We start from the raw sequence: 15,529 nt of genomic DNA, 5'->3' as shown, positions 1-15,529 counted from the left end.
CTGCCTGATTCTGAGGCAGGCCAGCATGAGGAGTGGAGTGGGGGTGGAAGTGCTTTGGTTGGCTTGACCAACAATAGCAGCTCCTGCTTCTGGAATGCCTACTATTGAAAGCGCTGAGGTTCGGAGAGGTGAAGTAATTTGGCCCAGGTTACATAGCAGGGGAACTGGCAGAACTGGGATTCGAAGCCGAGACTCTCCGATCCTATGCAGGTGCCACGCAACCATGGTCAGGACCCACAGGAATCATAGGAGGGCGTTTACCAGTGAAAGGTGGTGAGCTCCCCGTCTCTAGGGGGTGTGCAAGTTGGTGCCGGGCCACGCACGGAGCAGTGGCTGGTGCCCGGGCCGAGACCGCAGAGCCTCTCGCAGGCCCCCTTCCGCCTCCCGCGGCGGCCCCGGCCGAGGCGCGAGCGCGGCACCACCCGGGCGGGGCGGGGGCTGCTATTTCTGTCCGGTGAGCGCAGCCCGCGCCGCGAGGCGGGGGAGGGGGCGCCCGCGCCGCCATATTCGCTCCCGCCGGCCGGCCCCGCGGCGCGCAGCCACCATGAGCACCGCCGCCTTCCACATCTCCAGCCTCCTGGAGAAGATGACGTCCAGCGACAAGGACTTCAGGTGCGCCCCGCTGCCGGCCCCCGCCTCTCCGCCTCCCATTGAAACCCCGGCCTTCTTCGCCTCCCGCCGCGCCGGCCCATCCCCCACGAGCGTGCAGCCCCTGCCCCTCTGCCGTGTTACGCTCCACCCCTCCCGTGACCCCCGCCCTGCCGCTGCGGCCCCCCTGCTCCTCGCGTCTCAGCCCTGCGCTCTCTATAGCCCCTGCTTCGTCTCCCACCGTGCGCGCGTCGGCCCCTGCCTCGGTCCCCTCGGGGGAGCCCCAGCTCCTCCCTCTGCACCCTTCCTCTGCCTTCTCTCTCCATCCGTGCCAGCCCTCATCTCTCCCCGCAGCTGATGCGCCCAGGGCCCCACTTCAGCCCACGCGAAGCCCTCGGCCTCTCGTTGGGGATCCCAGCGCCTGCCTCTTCTTGCCCGCGTTGGAACCCCGCGCCTTCCGGGCCCACAACCCCGGGACTGACTTTTCCACACTAGCCTCTGCACCCTCCGCTCCGCCCTCTTCTCCTCAAAGTCACCCCAGGCGTCCTGCCTGCGCTTCATCAGGGCACCTTCTCCCCTGCCCTCCCCTCCCCTCCCCTCCCAGGTTTGCTCTGACACAGCCTGAAGCAGGGGGCTGGGCTGAGGGGCTTTGCTGGCACAGGGAGGCGATGGTTGGGGTGGGGGCTTTTAGCTTTTGGGCGCCACTCCCTTCTCTTTGTTCCCCGGACGTCACTGAGCCACACCGGAACCGAGGTGGAAAGAATGGAGGAAACCTCTCCTCCAACCTCCTCTTCCTCAGGGGGAAACTGAGGCCCCCGGGGGATGAAGGGATTGGCTCTGGTCACACAGCCAGTTCTGGACCCTGGGAGCTGAGAGGAGCCCACAGAGACCAACATAGTCCACGTATTGAACATTCTGTCACTTTATCCCCAGTTTACAGGTAGGGAAATGGGAGCTCAGAGCCTCAAAGTCACAGTCAGAGTTGCCGCCGCAGAGCTATGAAGTGCAGGGTGTGGGGTCCAAATCCAGGCCAGTCTTAACACAGAGGCTGAGACCTTAGCGAGGCCAACGGATCCAGCCCTCTGACAGGTGAGGAGATTGAGGCCCCACCTCTCCTGGTCTGACTCCTGCCTTCTTCTGCCACCCATTCCTCAGCCCCCCTCAAGAGCTTCTAGTAGAGCTTTAGAACCATGGTGCTGGGTTCAGATCCTGCCCCAACCACTTACTGGCTGTGTGACTGGGGACTTCGGAGCCTCAACTTCTGTTTCTCTAAGGTGGGATAGTAATAGAACCCACCTCAGAGGGTTGGTGTGAGTTTGGAAAGAGTTAACACATGTGCAGTGCTTAGATAGCGCTGGCACCAGATAGGTGCTTAATAAACTGGCATTTATGGTTCCGTGCACATCAGAAATCTGCCGTGCACTCTCCCACTCTCTACTTGCAACCCCTCCCCCTTTCACTTCCTCCCTTCACCTGGCTAGCTCCTTCTCATTTGTCACCTCTTCGGGATGCCTTCTGACACCCAGGCAGAGTTGGGCACATCCCCTGTGCTCCCACAGCACCTGTCCTGCCCCATGTTTCTACGACATCACTTCTAGCCCTGAGATACTCAGAACCCTTGCACCGGGACTGTGTCCTTCCTTTTTGCATCCCAGAGCCTGTTCTGGGTACACAGAAGGTGCTCAGGGAATGTTTCCTGGGTGCCAGGCTCCCTGCTATGCTGTCCAGTGCAGTCTCATTCGAATAGTCCACCCAGGCAGTCCAGAACAGTCCTTCCTGTTCTCCAGAGGTTCAGAGAAGGGAAGTGACTTGCCCATAGCCGGCTAGTGGCCGAGGGGATTTGCACCCTGTCTCTTGGGCCCTGGGTCCAATCTCCAGGAGAGGGAGTTGGCCCTGCCACCTAGAGCCTGAGAAGGCCTTTCAGCCTGCTCTGCTGGAGAACACTTAAAACCATCCCAAGCATATGAGAATGCTGTCTATTTTTAAAGTCCGAATACCGGGAAGGCTGGGTCCTGCTGACCAACTGTCCAGGTGCCCATGTGGCTGAGTGTTTCAGCTGAGTTGTCTCTCTGGAATGAAACTGAAACTGTGTCCTCTGGCTTCTGGAGGCAGGTGGTGACTGCGAGTGGGGTTCCCAGGCAGGGTCAAGGAAGCCATTGATCCCTGTTGTCCCTCTGTGGGTGGGAGGCTGCTCAGTTCCCACTCAGACTCCAGCAGCCAGATGGAAAACTGAGGGGTCGTGCAGGAATTCCTAAATCATTTTTCAATAACACAGTAGTAATTGTTGAGGAGCCGGGAGACCTGACAGGTGTGCTGAGTCCCCTCCCAGCTTGCTGTGTAACCTTGGGCAGTTCGTGCAGCCCCCCTGAGCCTGGTTTCCCCATCTGCCTCATGCTAAGAGCTGGTTGTCCTATTGAAATCTCCCAAAGATGTTATGAGGTGAGGCAAAGAACATTCCCACTTCATAGGTGGAAAACTGAGACTCAGGAGTCAGTTGCCCAAGGTCACCTAATTGGTAAGTGGCAAGACCTACATATTTAGTTAAAGCCAAACTTCAGGGGCGCCTGGGTGGCTCTGTCGGTTGAGCATCTGACTCTTGATTCCAGCTCAGGTCATGATCTCAGGGTTGTGGGATCGAGCTCTGCTGTGTCAGGTTCTGCCCTTGGCATGGAGTCTGCTTGGGATTCTCTCCACCACCCCCCCCCCCCTGCCGGCCCGCGTATGCTCTCTCTCTCAAATAAACAAATAAATCTTAAAAAAAAAAAAAAAAAAAAAAGAGGCAGACTTCAGGGCTCAAACTCTTTTTTTTTTTTTAAAGATTTTATTTATTTATTTGACATCGATAGAGACAGCCAGCGAGAGAGAGAACACAAGCAGGGGAAGTGGGAGAGGAAGAAGCAAACTCATAGCGGAGAAGCCTGATGTGGGGCTCGATCCCATAATGCCAGGATCACGCTCTGAGCCGAAGGCAGACACTTAACGACTGCGCCACCCAGGCGCCCCCAGGGCTCAAACTCTTATCTACCAAATTACATGCTTTGCTGTACACCCCCCACTGCCACCACCACGTACATATGCGCACTCCAGCATTCTTTCTCTGAGAGCTGGTTATTTGCGGGAACTCGGAGGTGTCTGAAATGCTGAGGCATATCTCAGAAGGGCTGGTTTCTGAGTTCGGGTTTCCACACAGCTCCTTGGCTGTTAGGGGCTGGCTCTTTCCCTGCCTCCCCTCCTGCCCTCACCCTACTTCCAGGCCCTCTCCAGACCTGTTCTTTGCTGGGTCTGGAGTCCCAGGGGCGAACCTGCTGGGCCCCTGTGAGTTCATATTCTCATGGGGAGACGCACTGGTAACCAAGCTTGCAATACAGTTTGAAGAGTGCTCTGATGAGGAATGCAGAGTGCTCTGAGAGAATCCTATCCAGGGGAACCCCAAGTGTGATTTGGGAATGTGGGTTGGGGATAGGGCAGGGTGATCAGACGAGTCATTTCTGAGGCTGGGACATTTGAGCTGGGTCCTTGACAATTGAATAGGAGTTCAACAGAGAAGAAAGGGGGGGACAGGAGGCTCATCTTGGGAAAATGAACACATTCCTTCAGTTGCCAGGCTGAGCTGGGTCTCCATGAACTGCAGCAGAAACACAGCTTAGAGACACTACCTGCCATCTCAGAATGTCCCCTCAGCCAGGCAGACCTAGGAGTGCGCTTGCCTACCCCAGGCCTTGTCCTGGCTCAGAAGCAGACCTCCTCCTTCACCTTCCCGTGGCTGCTTCTCCTGCAATGACCAGTCCCAGAGGTGGGCACAGTCGGCCCTGCCACTCCCTCCTGGCCTCCAGCCCAGCCTCCTTCTTTCTCTCAGCAGCTTGACGCTAATTCCAGCTCTTAAAAATAAACAGCAGTGACATCGACAAGTGCTCTCCAGGTAACAGGGCGCTGTGGGTCTCCCCATGACATCAAGCAGCAGGTCTGAGCCTGCAAAGATGAGGCTGGAACCCTGACTGTGATCAGTTTTGCCACAGGAAGCTTGGGAGGATCGGTAGGACTCTTGTTGGTGGAGCAAGCTCAAGCCTAAAACAAGGCTGGTGTGAGGAGGCGGGGTGGTCTGGTAGGTCAGCAAAAGCTGGAGGCTTTCTCTGGGGCTGCCACACTCTGGCCCTGACTTTGCCGCATTTCTCCTTGCTGCCCTGGCCTTCCCCTCCGGTTTCTCCTTGCAAGTGCCTGCAAGATCCAGTGAACAGGTACAGTGGGCCTGGTGGGAACCTGGTCAACTGGAGATAGTGTCCCACCTAATGAGGCAGCCAGGCCTGCACCAACCAGTTATTGTCGCCAGGGGATGTTGGCCCAGGTGTATTCAAAGACTCTATTTTCAGGGTGCCTGGGTGGCTCAGTCAGTTAAGCGTCTGCCTTCAGCTGAGGTCATGATCCTGGGGTCCTGGGATTGAGCCCCATGTAGGTCTCCCTGTTCGGCGAGGCGTCTGCTTCTCCCTCTGCCCCTGTCCCTGCTGATGCTCTCTGTCTCTTTCTCTCTCAAATAAACAAATAAAATCTTAAGAAAAAACAAAGATTCTATTTTCAAGAGAATCTGGTAATTACTTTTACATCAACTGGGGAGTTTCTACGTGTTGTTAAATCAAACGTTTGAAAAACATCTGCAAGGTAGACACAGCTGAGGGCTGCCAGTTTAAGGCTGCTCTGCCCTGTGAATCTCAGCAGGAACCGTGGTGATCCTAGCAGCTCCAGCTCATGGCCTTCCAGCTCAGACTCCCACTACCATTGCAACTCCCTAGAACACGGTATCAGGCCACATGGATCTGCCCACCTGGGGGCGGGGAGGGGGCAGCACTTGGCTCTGATGCCCACCCCTGCGTCAGGGAGCTGGGTTGGGGACTGGCCAGCTGTTGACATCAGTGTCTAAGATATGCTTGCAGCCCATCAGCATGGCCTAGGGCAGGAGCTCTCAGAGTGTGGTCCCTGCCTCTCAGGGACTTGTTAGAAATGCAAATTCTTGGGCCCCAGCTCAGACCTGATTCCAGAAACCTTGGGGGTGGGGCCCAGCAGTGTCTAACAGGCCCTGTAGGCGATTCTGACTCTGACGCCAGCTACAGTTTGAGAACCACTGGTCTAAAGGCAGGGGCTGAGTGGGTTCTCTGAGGCGGAGGTGGGCAGGGCTAGCCCCATTCCATCTGTCTGGTAGAGAGGCGTCTGTTCGGCCTGCTAACATGAATGAGGTGAATGACGTAACTTGCCGTTATAATAATGGCGGTGCTGCTTACTGAGTGCTCACTGGGTGCTAAGCACATCACATACAGTATTTCGTTTTCACTTCTGTATAACCTCACAAGGCAGGTGCTGTTCTTATCCCCATTTTTCTGACAGGTGAACTAGGGCTCAGAGAGGTGAAGTGACTTGTCCAAGTTCACATTTACACGAGTGGTAGAAGCAGGAGCCACCAAACTCAAAGCGCTCAGCATTTAGCCAGCGTGCTGTGCCACTCCTAGTCTGCCATGACGTGGCAGTTGGTATGTCACCCGTGGGTCTCCTGGTGGTGGCCCGACCATGTCTCCAGCCCAGATAATCTACCTGCCCTTGAATCTTTGTATCGAGGTCTGCTTCTGGAGGCACTCTCAGACACTGCCCAAAACACTGGGGCCCAGGAGCTCTTCAGGAATCCTCCTGTGCCCTCCTGCCCAGGTTCATGGCCACCAGTGACCTGATGTCGGAGCTGCAGAAGGACTCCATCCAGCTGGACGAGGACAGCGAGCGCAAGGTGGTGAAGATGTTGCTCAGGCTGCTGGAGGACAAGAACGGCGAGGTGCAAAACCTGGCCGTCAAGTGGTGAGTGCTGGCCTTGGTGGGGGCGGGGCAAGGCCAGGTGTGAGCGAACCCCAGGGGTCCCTGCCCCTTTGGGGCACAGTCTCTAAGAGAGTAGTTGCTGTGAGCAGTTCTTGAAGCCCCAGAAGAGTTGGATGGTGCCTTGGTCTGGATTCCCCCAGAGGTAGACCCAATGACGGGGATTCAAGTGTAAGTTTATTTGGGAAGTGATCCCAGAAAACTCTAGTAGGGGAATAGGGAAGTGAGGTAGGGAAGGAAGAAAGCCAGTAACATGTGAAAGATCAAGCAAGTTACTGCTGTGGGCAAGTGGAGCTTAACCCTACCGGGGGCCTTTGGGACACAGTGTAGTACATGCCCTGTGGAGTGTTCCACCCAAGGGCTGTCAGTCCTGCTGAGGGCTGTTCCCGGGGTAGCGGGTAGCGCACAGGGTTCTGTATTCCATGACCCCTCCAGCCAGAGAAAGCCCTCAGGCACAGATGCAGGTGCTGGCAGCTGGAAGGTCACGCTGGCATGCAGAAGGAGGGTGAGGGCTGAAGGGGGGGCTTCAAAGCCTTTGCCCTAGGCACCCTGAGGTTGCAGTCCTGAGACCTTGGCCAGTCACCTTTAGAGCTAAAAAAGCAAGATGAGGTATGTGCAGGGCACACGTGTATGTGGGTGGGTGGAGGACTGAGGAATGGCAGGGGTCAACAGTCAACAGAGAATTGGGGCATTGCCTGTGGAACAGTACTCCGTGAGCTGGGCGCAGGCATTCTGGGCTGTCTTTTTTTTTTTTTTTTTTTTTAAGATTTTATTTATTCATTTGACAGAGATAGAGACAGCCAGCGAGAGAGGGAACACAAGCAGGGGGAGTGGGAGAGGAAGAAGCAGGCTCCCAGCGGAGGAGCCCGATGTGGGACTCGATCCCGGAACGCCGGGATCACGCCCTGAGCCGAAGGCAGACGCTTAACGACTGCGCTACCCAGGAGCCCCATGGGCTGTCTTAATGAATTTCAACTTGATCCCAAGAGCAGAGGGAATTCAGTGGAGTTTTATGCAGGAACATGACGTGGTCATGTCTGCGGTCTGGAAGCGTCTCTCTGGCCATGCGGCAGAGATAGGGTGGATGGTGGTTTCCCACCGGCAGAACCGGTAGTACGGTAGTGTGTGTTCCAGTATGTGAATGCTTGGGCACGTTGACTGAAGGGATAATAAAGTCATGAGAAGCCTGCACTAAATGTAGGCTCACGGTGGGTGCCATGGCACTTGGTGGGTAGAGACAGATGTCGATGTTGGGGACTCAGCTCCCACAAGCAGGACTGTGGTGCTGATTTTCTGAATTAGTGATGAGATTTTCTGAAACGGTAAACATCTCCTGGTAGTTTTCCGGAAAACAAAGTACAGTCTTCCTTCAATTTACTGGATAGTTACATTCTTGGGAAATTTAGAGTACCTTAAAATACCGTAAAAAGTACTTTGTGTGTATATGTAAATTGAAATTAGATTTTGGACTCAGGTAATTATGGAAAGGTTTTTTTCCCTGTACGAATGACCAGTGGGGTGTTAGAAACTCCAGCAGGATGTGGAACATGTTTTGTTTTGCAGTATTGTCTTTCCCAGCCACATGCACCCCCCTCTCCCACCCCCAAATAAAAGCCAGAGGTGACGTCTCATTAGTTATGACCAAAAAAGGCCCCCATAAATTTCCAGAACTCTCCTGAGGGCGCTACACCCCAATCAGGAACTATAGGAGGCAGAAAGGGGGGGACCCCATGAGTACTTACATAGAAGAGCTGATGGAGAAAACCGTCAATGGAGAGCCACGGTCTGCAAACGTATGCATTGCGGTTCCCTGGGACCCTTGTTAAGCTAAGTATTCCCCAGCTGGGATTCAGACTCCGGAGCAGGAGGGGTGGAGGGAGGAGTCTGAGGTGGGCAGATGAGAAGGTAGCACCGGGGAATCTGCATTCTAACGCACACCAACATCTCAGAACCATTCATTTAGGTCAGAGGTTCTTAATCTTAACTGCATGTTAGAATCTATGTAGGGAATTAAAAAACAAAAACAAACTCCCAATGCCCAGGCCACACCTGAAAACCAATTAACTCAGATTCCCTGGGGCTTGCACCCAGTGACAGATTTTAAAGGCCCCGGGTGATGGTGATTCACAGTTCAGGCTGAGAACTAGTGTGTCTAGTACAGCTATTTTTAAGCTTTAATATGGATTCAGATCACTGGGGCCTTTTTGAACTGCAGATTCTAGTTCGGTAGCTCTGGGATAGGACCTGAGATTCTGCATTTCTGGCAAGTTCCAGGTGATGCTGGTGATGCTTGTGAAGCTGATCTGTGACTATGATTGGTAAAGCAAGGCTCTAAGGCAGAGGTTTTCTGGTCCCTGGACCACCAGTATCAGCATCCACTGAGAACTTGCTAGAAATTTAAATTCTCAGGCCCCTCCTAGACCTTCTGAATGTGAAAATCTGGGGCGGGGCCCAGAAATCTGTTTTAACAAGGCCTCTAAGAGGATTCTGATATATACTGAAGTTTGACAACCGCGGCTCTTGGGCATTGCTTGGTTTCCAGCTGAGGTTACTGGGTTCAGGGGTTTGGCCATATACTGACGTGCAAAACCCAGGAGGAGGTGCAGGTTTGGGAGGTGCCAGGAATGATGTTGGCAGAGCCAGAGGGTGCCTCTCTTTCTGGCAAAATAGGGAGTCCCCTGTCTATCTGGGGCCTTTTCCTCAGCACATGTAGCCCCATGGGCCTGAGGGGACCTAAAGAGCAGCATGACTGAGGCTGAGCCTGGGGCTTTTGGACACTCTCCTTCCCTCCCTGCTCAGCCTGGGTCCTCTGGTGGGAAAAGTGAAGGAGTACCAGGTGGAGACCATCGTGGATGCCCTCTGTGCCAACATGCGGTCAGATAAGGAGCAGCTCCGAGACATCGCTGGCATCGGCCTCAAGACTGTCCTGTCGGAGCTCCCCCCTGCAGCCACAGGTACCCAGGTCCCAGGGATTAGGCACTGTTGTTATTTGTCCTACTTTATGATTAAAGAAACTGGGGCCCAGAGAGGTGAAGGGACTTACTAAGGCCAGCTGGCTAGGAAGTGGCAGAGGATTCAAACCCAGCTCTGTTTAAGTTCCTGGCTCTGTGTCAGGAATGCTTTAGCTGTAAGTAACAAAAATCTAACTAATAACAGCTTGAGGGAGAATGGGGTTGCTTTTCTCACAGAATTCTGGAGGGACCAGCCATTCCATTTTTGCAGCAACGCATTTAGCAGCTCAGTTAGGACAGGGGTAAGGTCTCTGCTTGTGCCTTTTGTCCTTTATGAGAAAAGCACGTTTCCCCAAAAGAGCTCAGAAGGCTTCGACCTGTATCTCACTAGCCAGGTCACTTGGCCCCTGCTAGCAGCAAGGGAGTCTAGGCAAGGAGCTTTCCCTGCCTCCCTAGTTAGCAGGTGGAAGGCAGAGGGACTGGGGGTGGGGCGAGTCAGCCATCAATTCTTCACCTTCCCTAGCTGTCCCCTTTAGTTCGGTCAGACTCTGGGTCAAACCTTGGACCACTCAAGGCCAGGGTCAGCTGGATTCTCGGGGATGTAGGCTCAGGAATATAATGAGAGCAAAGGCCGGCCAGAGGTGGCCAGCCCTGGGCCTCACTGTGCCATCCTTGTGCTCTGTGCAGGCTCTGGCCTGGCTACCAACGTGTGCCGGAAGATCACCGGCCAGCTCACCAGTGCTATCGCCCAGCAAGAGGATGTGGCTGTGCAGTTGGAAGCCCTGGACATCCTCTCTGACATGCTGAGCAGGTGGGGGAGGCCACCCTGGGCAGGGAGGACCGGGGGAGGGTGACATGGGGACAGAGAGGGATTCAGAGCCACAGAGCCAGCGCTTAACTGCACACTAGGCTCTGTGGTTGGCGCTCCTTAAGTGTCCTAGCAGCCTTGCTAAGGAGGGCTCCTTCACAATTCTCTAGTCTCTGAGCCCTGCCCAAGGTCACACTGTCAGTGCCAAGGTAACAGTAAATGGCAGAACCTGGGGTTTGAATTCAGGTCTCTCCGAAGCCTATGTGTGTTCATCCTCTCCCGCATCCCCTTCTTTCTCTTTTTCTTCTTTTGGGCTAATAGCACCGGGCCTTTGTTTTAAATTGCACTGTACATTTTACAAGTTCATTCATTCAACCTGCCAAGACTTGAACACCTACTCCATGACCCAGGAAAATGTCAGGTGCTGAACTGGTGGTGGGAATATGGAATTGGACAGGTCTTGGGCCCTCCTAGGGAGGAGCTCACAGATAACAAACTAAGTGGAGTAAGACCAACAGTAGGAGAAGAGCAGAGCCTTTAGGAGCTCAGAGGAGGAGCCGGGGGTAGGGAAGCTTCCTCGAGAGGGTCCTGCTAGCTGAGCCTTCAAGGATGGGCAGGACTTGGCCAGGGTTGGGTGGGCATAAGGGGGACACTGGAGGTAGAGACTGCCCTTGGCCCAGGGGGCAGAGGCTGGAGAAGACATGGGATCCTGGGAGTTTTGTGAGACAGCGTGGGGCTGGGGTGTCATGTGGAGAGGCTGGTATGGAGAGGTGAGGCCGAGGGCTGGGCAGGAGCTGCGGGGTGGGCGACTAAAAATGACACAGACTGTGCGAGGAGTGGGAGTGCGCGTCAGCTCAGGGGTCAAGGAATGCCTTGTGCATATTTGTGTTTCAGACTCCTCTTCCTATTGCCATGTGCACAGTTGACGGCAGGGGTCGAATGGGCAGGGAGACTGGTTAGGAGACTTCTGCAGGCAGGTACACTCAGGTTGTATTTAGGAGATAGACTCCACAAGACTCGGGGTGGGTGACGGGCAAAGACTCAAAGATGACACCCGGGGGTCTGGCTTTACTGACTGGGGGCACAGACACAGGGCCATTGGCTGTGATGGGGTGCACTCTGGGAACAGGAGCAGGTGTGTGGGGAGGAAGGTGATGGAGTCATTTGGGGCATATTGAATCTGAAGTGCCTGGGAGGCACGCACTCAGTCAGAGACTCCATGAGGGCAGGCTCTAGGGCCAGTCTAATCTCACCCAGCTTCCCGCACAGGCCCTGTGACTTAGTAGGTGAACAAATAAATAAAAAATGAAATCCAGGAGCGAGAGCTGGGCTGGATATGGGAATGTGAGGCCAATGTGTTTGTGTGGAGTGAGAGAAGAGAAGGTCTCAGCATATGCACAGGACAGAACATGCACAGGCCTGGTTTTGAAGGTGAGGGTGGAAGCTGCTGAGGGTAGGGGCTGCATTCTCCCTGTGCAGAAGCTGTTCTCTGGTTTTGCCTCTCGCCTTGGGCCCAGAGCTCAGCTTATCCAGGAGCACTGAGGAGCCACTGAAGCAGTTAGGCAGAGGATTGACCAGGTCAGAGGTAGACTTTAGACCACTGTGGTCTCAGTGAAGGGAATGGACTGACACGGGGTGTGTGTGTGTGTGTGTGTGTGTGTAGAGTGTGCCTAGAGGTAAAGCCCAGACTCCCAGGAAATCAGCCCCACTGGAGTCCCCCACACTCCATTACCCATCAGGCCTTTCTCCAGGCTAGCAACCTGGACATCTGGATTCAAATCCTGGCCTTGTATTTCTCGGCTGAGTGGTCTTGAGAAAGTCCCTTTCCCTCTCTGCTTTCTCTTGTGTAATAATAAATAAATAATTACTCCACACAGTTGCAGGGCACCTTTCCATTTACCAAGGGCCATTGGGTTGTCATAATTCTGGGGAGGAGGCCTGGAGAGGATGGGGAGAGGAGAGGTGCCTGGCCCAGGCTGCCCGCTGGGTGGGCCCCGTCCGACATCCCCTCCGACTCCCCAGGCTGGGTGCCCCTCTGGGTGCCTTCCATGCCAGCCTCCTGCACTGTCTGCTGCCGCAGCTGAGCAGCCCACGCCTGGCCGTGCGCAAGCGGGCCGTCGGGGCACTGGGCCACCTGGCGGCCGCCTGTAGCACAGACCTCTTCGTGGAGCTCGCGGACCACCTGCTGGATCGGCTGCCCGGGCCGCACGCACCCGCCAGCCCCGCCGCCATACGCACTCTGATCCAATGTCTGGGTAGCGTCGGCCGGCAGGCAGGCCACCGCCTCGGTAAGGGGGTGCAGCCCCTCTGCAAGGGGCGGGGCCGAGGCGGGGAGGGGCTGCCGAGCCTGGGGCGGGCTGCCTCTTAGGTGAGGGGGCGTGGCCGAGGCAGATTGGTGCTGGGGGGAGAGGGGTGGGGCATGAGTGTCAGCCACCTCCCAGGTAAGGGGGAGTGGCTGACACGCCTGAAAGCGGGAGGCGGAGCTTGAAGGGCAGTGGGTGGAACCTGAGCTCCACGTGCTTCTGAGCCTGACCTACCTCTGCTGAGGCTCTCGGGTAATTATAAATCATGCCACCAAACTTAAAATACCGTGTGTTCTATCCTCCTACTTTGACAGGTATACTTTAATAACAACCCAGAAGCCAAGTCTGAATTTTAAAAAAGTTTTATTGGGGCATAATGTACATATAATAAATTGCGTGACTTAAAGTACGCAGTTAAGTGTGTTTTGACCTTTGTGTACGGCTGTGAAACTACTACCTCAATCAAGATGCAGAATATTTCCATCACCCCCCAAAAGTATCCTTTTGCCCTTTTGCAGTCCATCCCTCCCCTTGCCCCACTCCAGGCAAGCACCGATGTGCTTTCTGTCACCAGGGATGAATTTTATAGAAATGGAATCCTGTAGTCAGGTTTGAATTTATTTTCAAGCACCTTGGAGTTCTGGGCTAGAACAAGGCAGCGTGGGCAGAGTTGGCCATGGTCTGCCCCTCTTTCCACTCTGGCTCTCTCACTGTAAGGGATTTTACGAACACACAGGGGGACCCCACCCCAAAGTCAATGCTCTGTCCTCATCCCCCCTCAAACAACAGCCACCTGTTAGTCACTCTCAGGAGTATGAACGCACGAGGGAGCCTGCACAGGACCAGACTAGGGTTCATGGTCAGTTGGGCAGGAAAATGGGGAAGCCTGTGACTGGAGAAGGGCTATGACAGAACCCTTTAAAGCACCAAGAGGTGCCCTTGCCTGGTGCATTTCCATGTTTCCCATCCGGGGCCACAACCTAGTGCAGGAAAGAAGATGAGGACATGAGTAACAGTTTAAGGACAGATGCTACTTTAGTGCCTACCCTGTGCCAGGCGGAGCTCTTTAATGTGCACCGTGTCATTAATCCTCACCCAGATCTCTGCCTGGTTGGCATTGTTACCTCTCCTAGAAAGATGAGTAGACTATGGTCAGAGAAGTGTGTTGTGTCCAAGGTCGCATAGCTCATAGGTGGCAGAGATAAAGCTAGAACCTTGACATCTGCTTGACTCTGAAGCCACCAAATTGAGTTTGCTGTGGTCAGGGCTCAAGTGCAGGGACAGGCTGAGCGCTGTGGGCTGAGGGAGGCTGGGAAAGGGTCTGGCCTGCCCTCAGTGACACACCTGGCCCTGTAGGGGCCCACCTGGACCGCCTGGTGCCCCTGGTGGAGGAGTTCTGCAACCTGGATGACGATGAGCTCCGGGAGTCCTGCCTCCAGGCCTTTGAGGCTTTCCTGAGGAAGTAGGTGCAGTGTGGGTGCCAGGAGATGGGGGCCCAGGGTTTCTTTGGAAAGTCGGTGGGGAAGGGGTGGGGCAGGATGCTGGCTTCAAAGCAGTGAGATCTCAGGACTCACCACTGGGCTCGCCCCCTACCCTCTCCTGCCTGTCCAGCAGAGCCTCACCCATCCTGCCCCACAGGTGCCCCAAGGAGATGGGTCCTCACGTGCCCAACGTGACCAGCCTCTGCCTCCAGTACATGAAGCACGACCCGAACTATAACTATGACAGCGATGGGGATGAGGAGCAGATGGAGACGGAAGATAATGAATTCAGTGAGCAAGGTGGGTGGCCAACTTGTCACTGGGGTGGGAAGGTGGAAATGGGTGCAGCTTTCCTGGGATACCACCCACCCCCAGCCAAAGACACATCTCGCACCCCCATCCTGATCTTCAGTCTTCCTCAGTCTCCAGCCTTCCCCTCCGTGATCTGGGTTCCCCAAGGTCCCCACCCTGTGCATAGATCAGGGTAATGATAGTGGTAATTGCTGTCATTTATTGAACATCTACTGGTGTCCTGAGCATTCTCATTTCACGCTCCTTCCAATAACTCTAGAAAACCAGGTGCTTGTTATTATCCTCATATTTCAGACAAGGAAACCCAGACTTAGAGAAGGGATTTGCCTGAGGTAACACAGCTAGGAAGTGGCCAAACTGGGACTTGGAGCCCCCACCTCTATGCTGCCATCTCTATGCCTGCTTAGTAATGGCTTTCAAGAGCCAGTGCTTTAACCCAGCAGAGTGAAGCTCTAATAATGGTGTGATACGTACTAACAGGGAGAGAGATACCTGGATGGAGAATGGATGCAGTGGCTTCCTTCCTTCTGTGCCCGTGGTCCTACCTGTCACTCAGACTGATGGCCCTGGGCCCTAGAAGCAGAGCATTGATGGAGGAGAGGGACTTAGGTCCTGGTGGGGTACTGAGAATAAGATGGGATGGTGGGAGATGAGATTGGACAGGCGTGTTGGGGCCTCGAATGCCAAGTCAGGGAGAATGGGCATTTTCTTGTCAGTAGCCTGGAGCTATGGATGTTTTCTTCCTGGGTGGCATAGGGTGGAGGTAACAAATCACAATCCATCAGACGACATCTGCTCTGGCGACAGGACACAGCCCTGGGACCATCCACGTGGCCCACTATGGCTTCCCCAGACGCCAGTGCTCTGAAAGCCCGAGTCATCTACAGAGTGGCATGGCTAGAAGCAACACACTGGCCTCTGGGTCCGCACCTGGTGGTGTCCCTAGTTCGGTCCACGCCCCTCTTAGCTTCATGTGCATCTTCCCAGGTGTATGCGTGGGCCCCGTGGGCCTGAATCTCAGCCCCGTGGGCCTGTTTCTTAGCTGTGTGTCCTCAGGAGAGTTTCACCCTCTCTGAGCTTTATTCTTGTCATCTATCAAATGGAGCTCAAGACATCCTCATTCCTGAGGTGTGGTGAAGACCTGATGAGCTCTGTCCTCTCAGGGGAGCTTGGAGAGTAGAAAGCCACGCAAACACAGCTTTTCCTTGTTAGTATAGTCCTGCTTGGAAGCCAGAATGA

The 15,529-nt window shown here is 54.8% G+C and overlaps 1 protein-coding gene across 1 annotated transcript in view; it reads left to right on the top strand.

Moving 5' to 3' along the window:
* The first annotated feature begins 358 nt into the window (after positions 1 to 358).
* Positions 359 to 15,529, top strand: part of CAND2 (cullin associated and neddylation dissociated 2 (putative)) — a 32,668-nt gene continuing 17,497 nt past the window's right edge. Inside the window, exons 1-7 of the mRNA XM_045812376.2 lie at positions 359 to 612; positions 6,277 to 6,420; positions 9,235 to 9,389; positions 10,074 to 10,197; positions 12,217 to 12,482; positions 13,854 to 13,959; positions 14,136 to 14,278. Of these exons, the coding sequence (XP_045668332.2) occupies positions 545 to 612; positions 6,277 to 6,420; positions 9,235 to 9,389; positions 10,074 to 10,197; positions 12,217 to 12,482; positions 13,854 to 13,959; positions 14,136 to 14,278 (1,006 nt within the window). The 5' untranslated portion in view covers positions 359 to 544. The remainder of the gene's footprint in view (positions 613 to 6,276; positions 6,421 to 9,234; positions 9,390 to 10,073; positions 10,198 to 12,216; positions 12,483 to 13,853; positions 13,960 to 14,135; positions 14,279 to 15,529) is intronic.

The sequence above is a fragment of the Ursus americanus genome, chromosome 14 (assembly GCF_024610735.1).
Source record: "Ursus americanus isolate L20-20 chromosome 14, mUrsAme1.1.p, whole genome shotgun sequence".
Taxonomy (NCBI): Eukaryota; Metazoa; Chordata; class Mammalia; order Carnivora; family Ursidae; genus Ursus; species Ursus americanus.
This window is presented reverse-complemented; position numbering and strand designations above follow the sequence as displayed.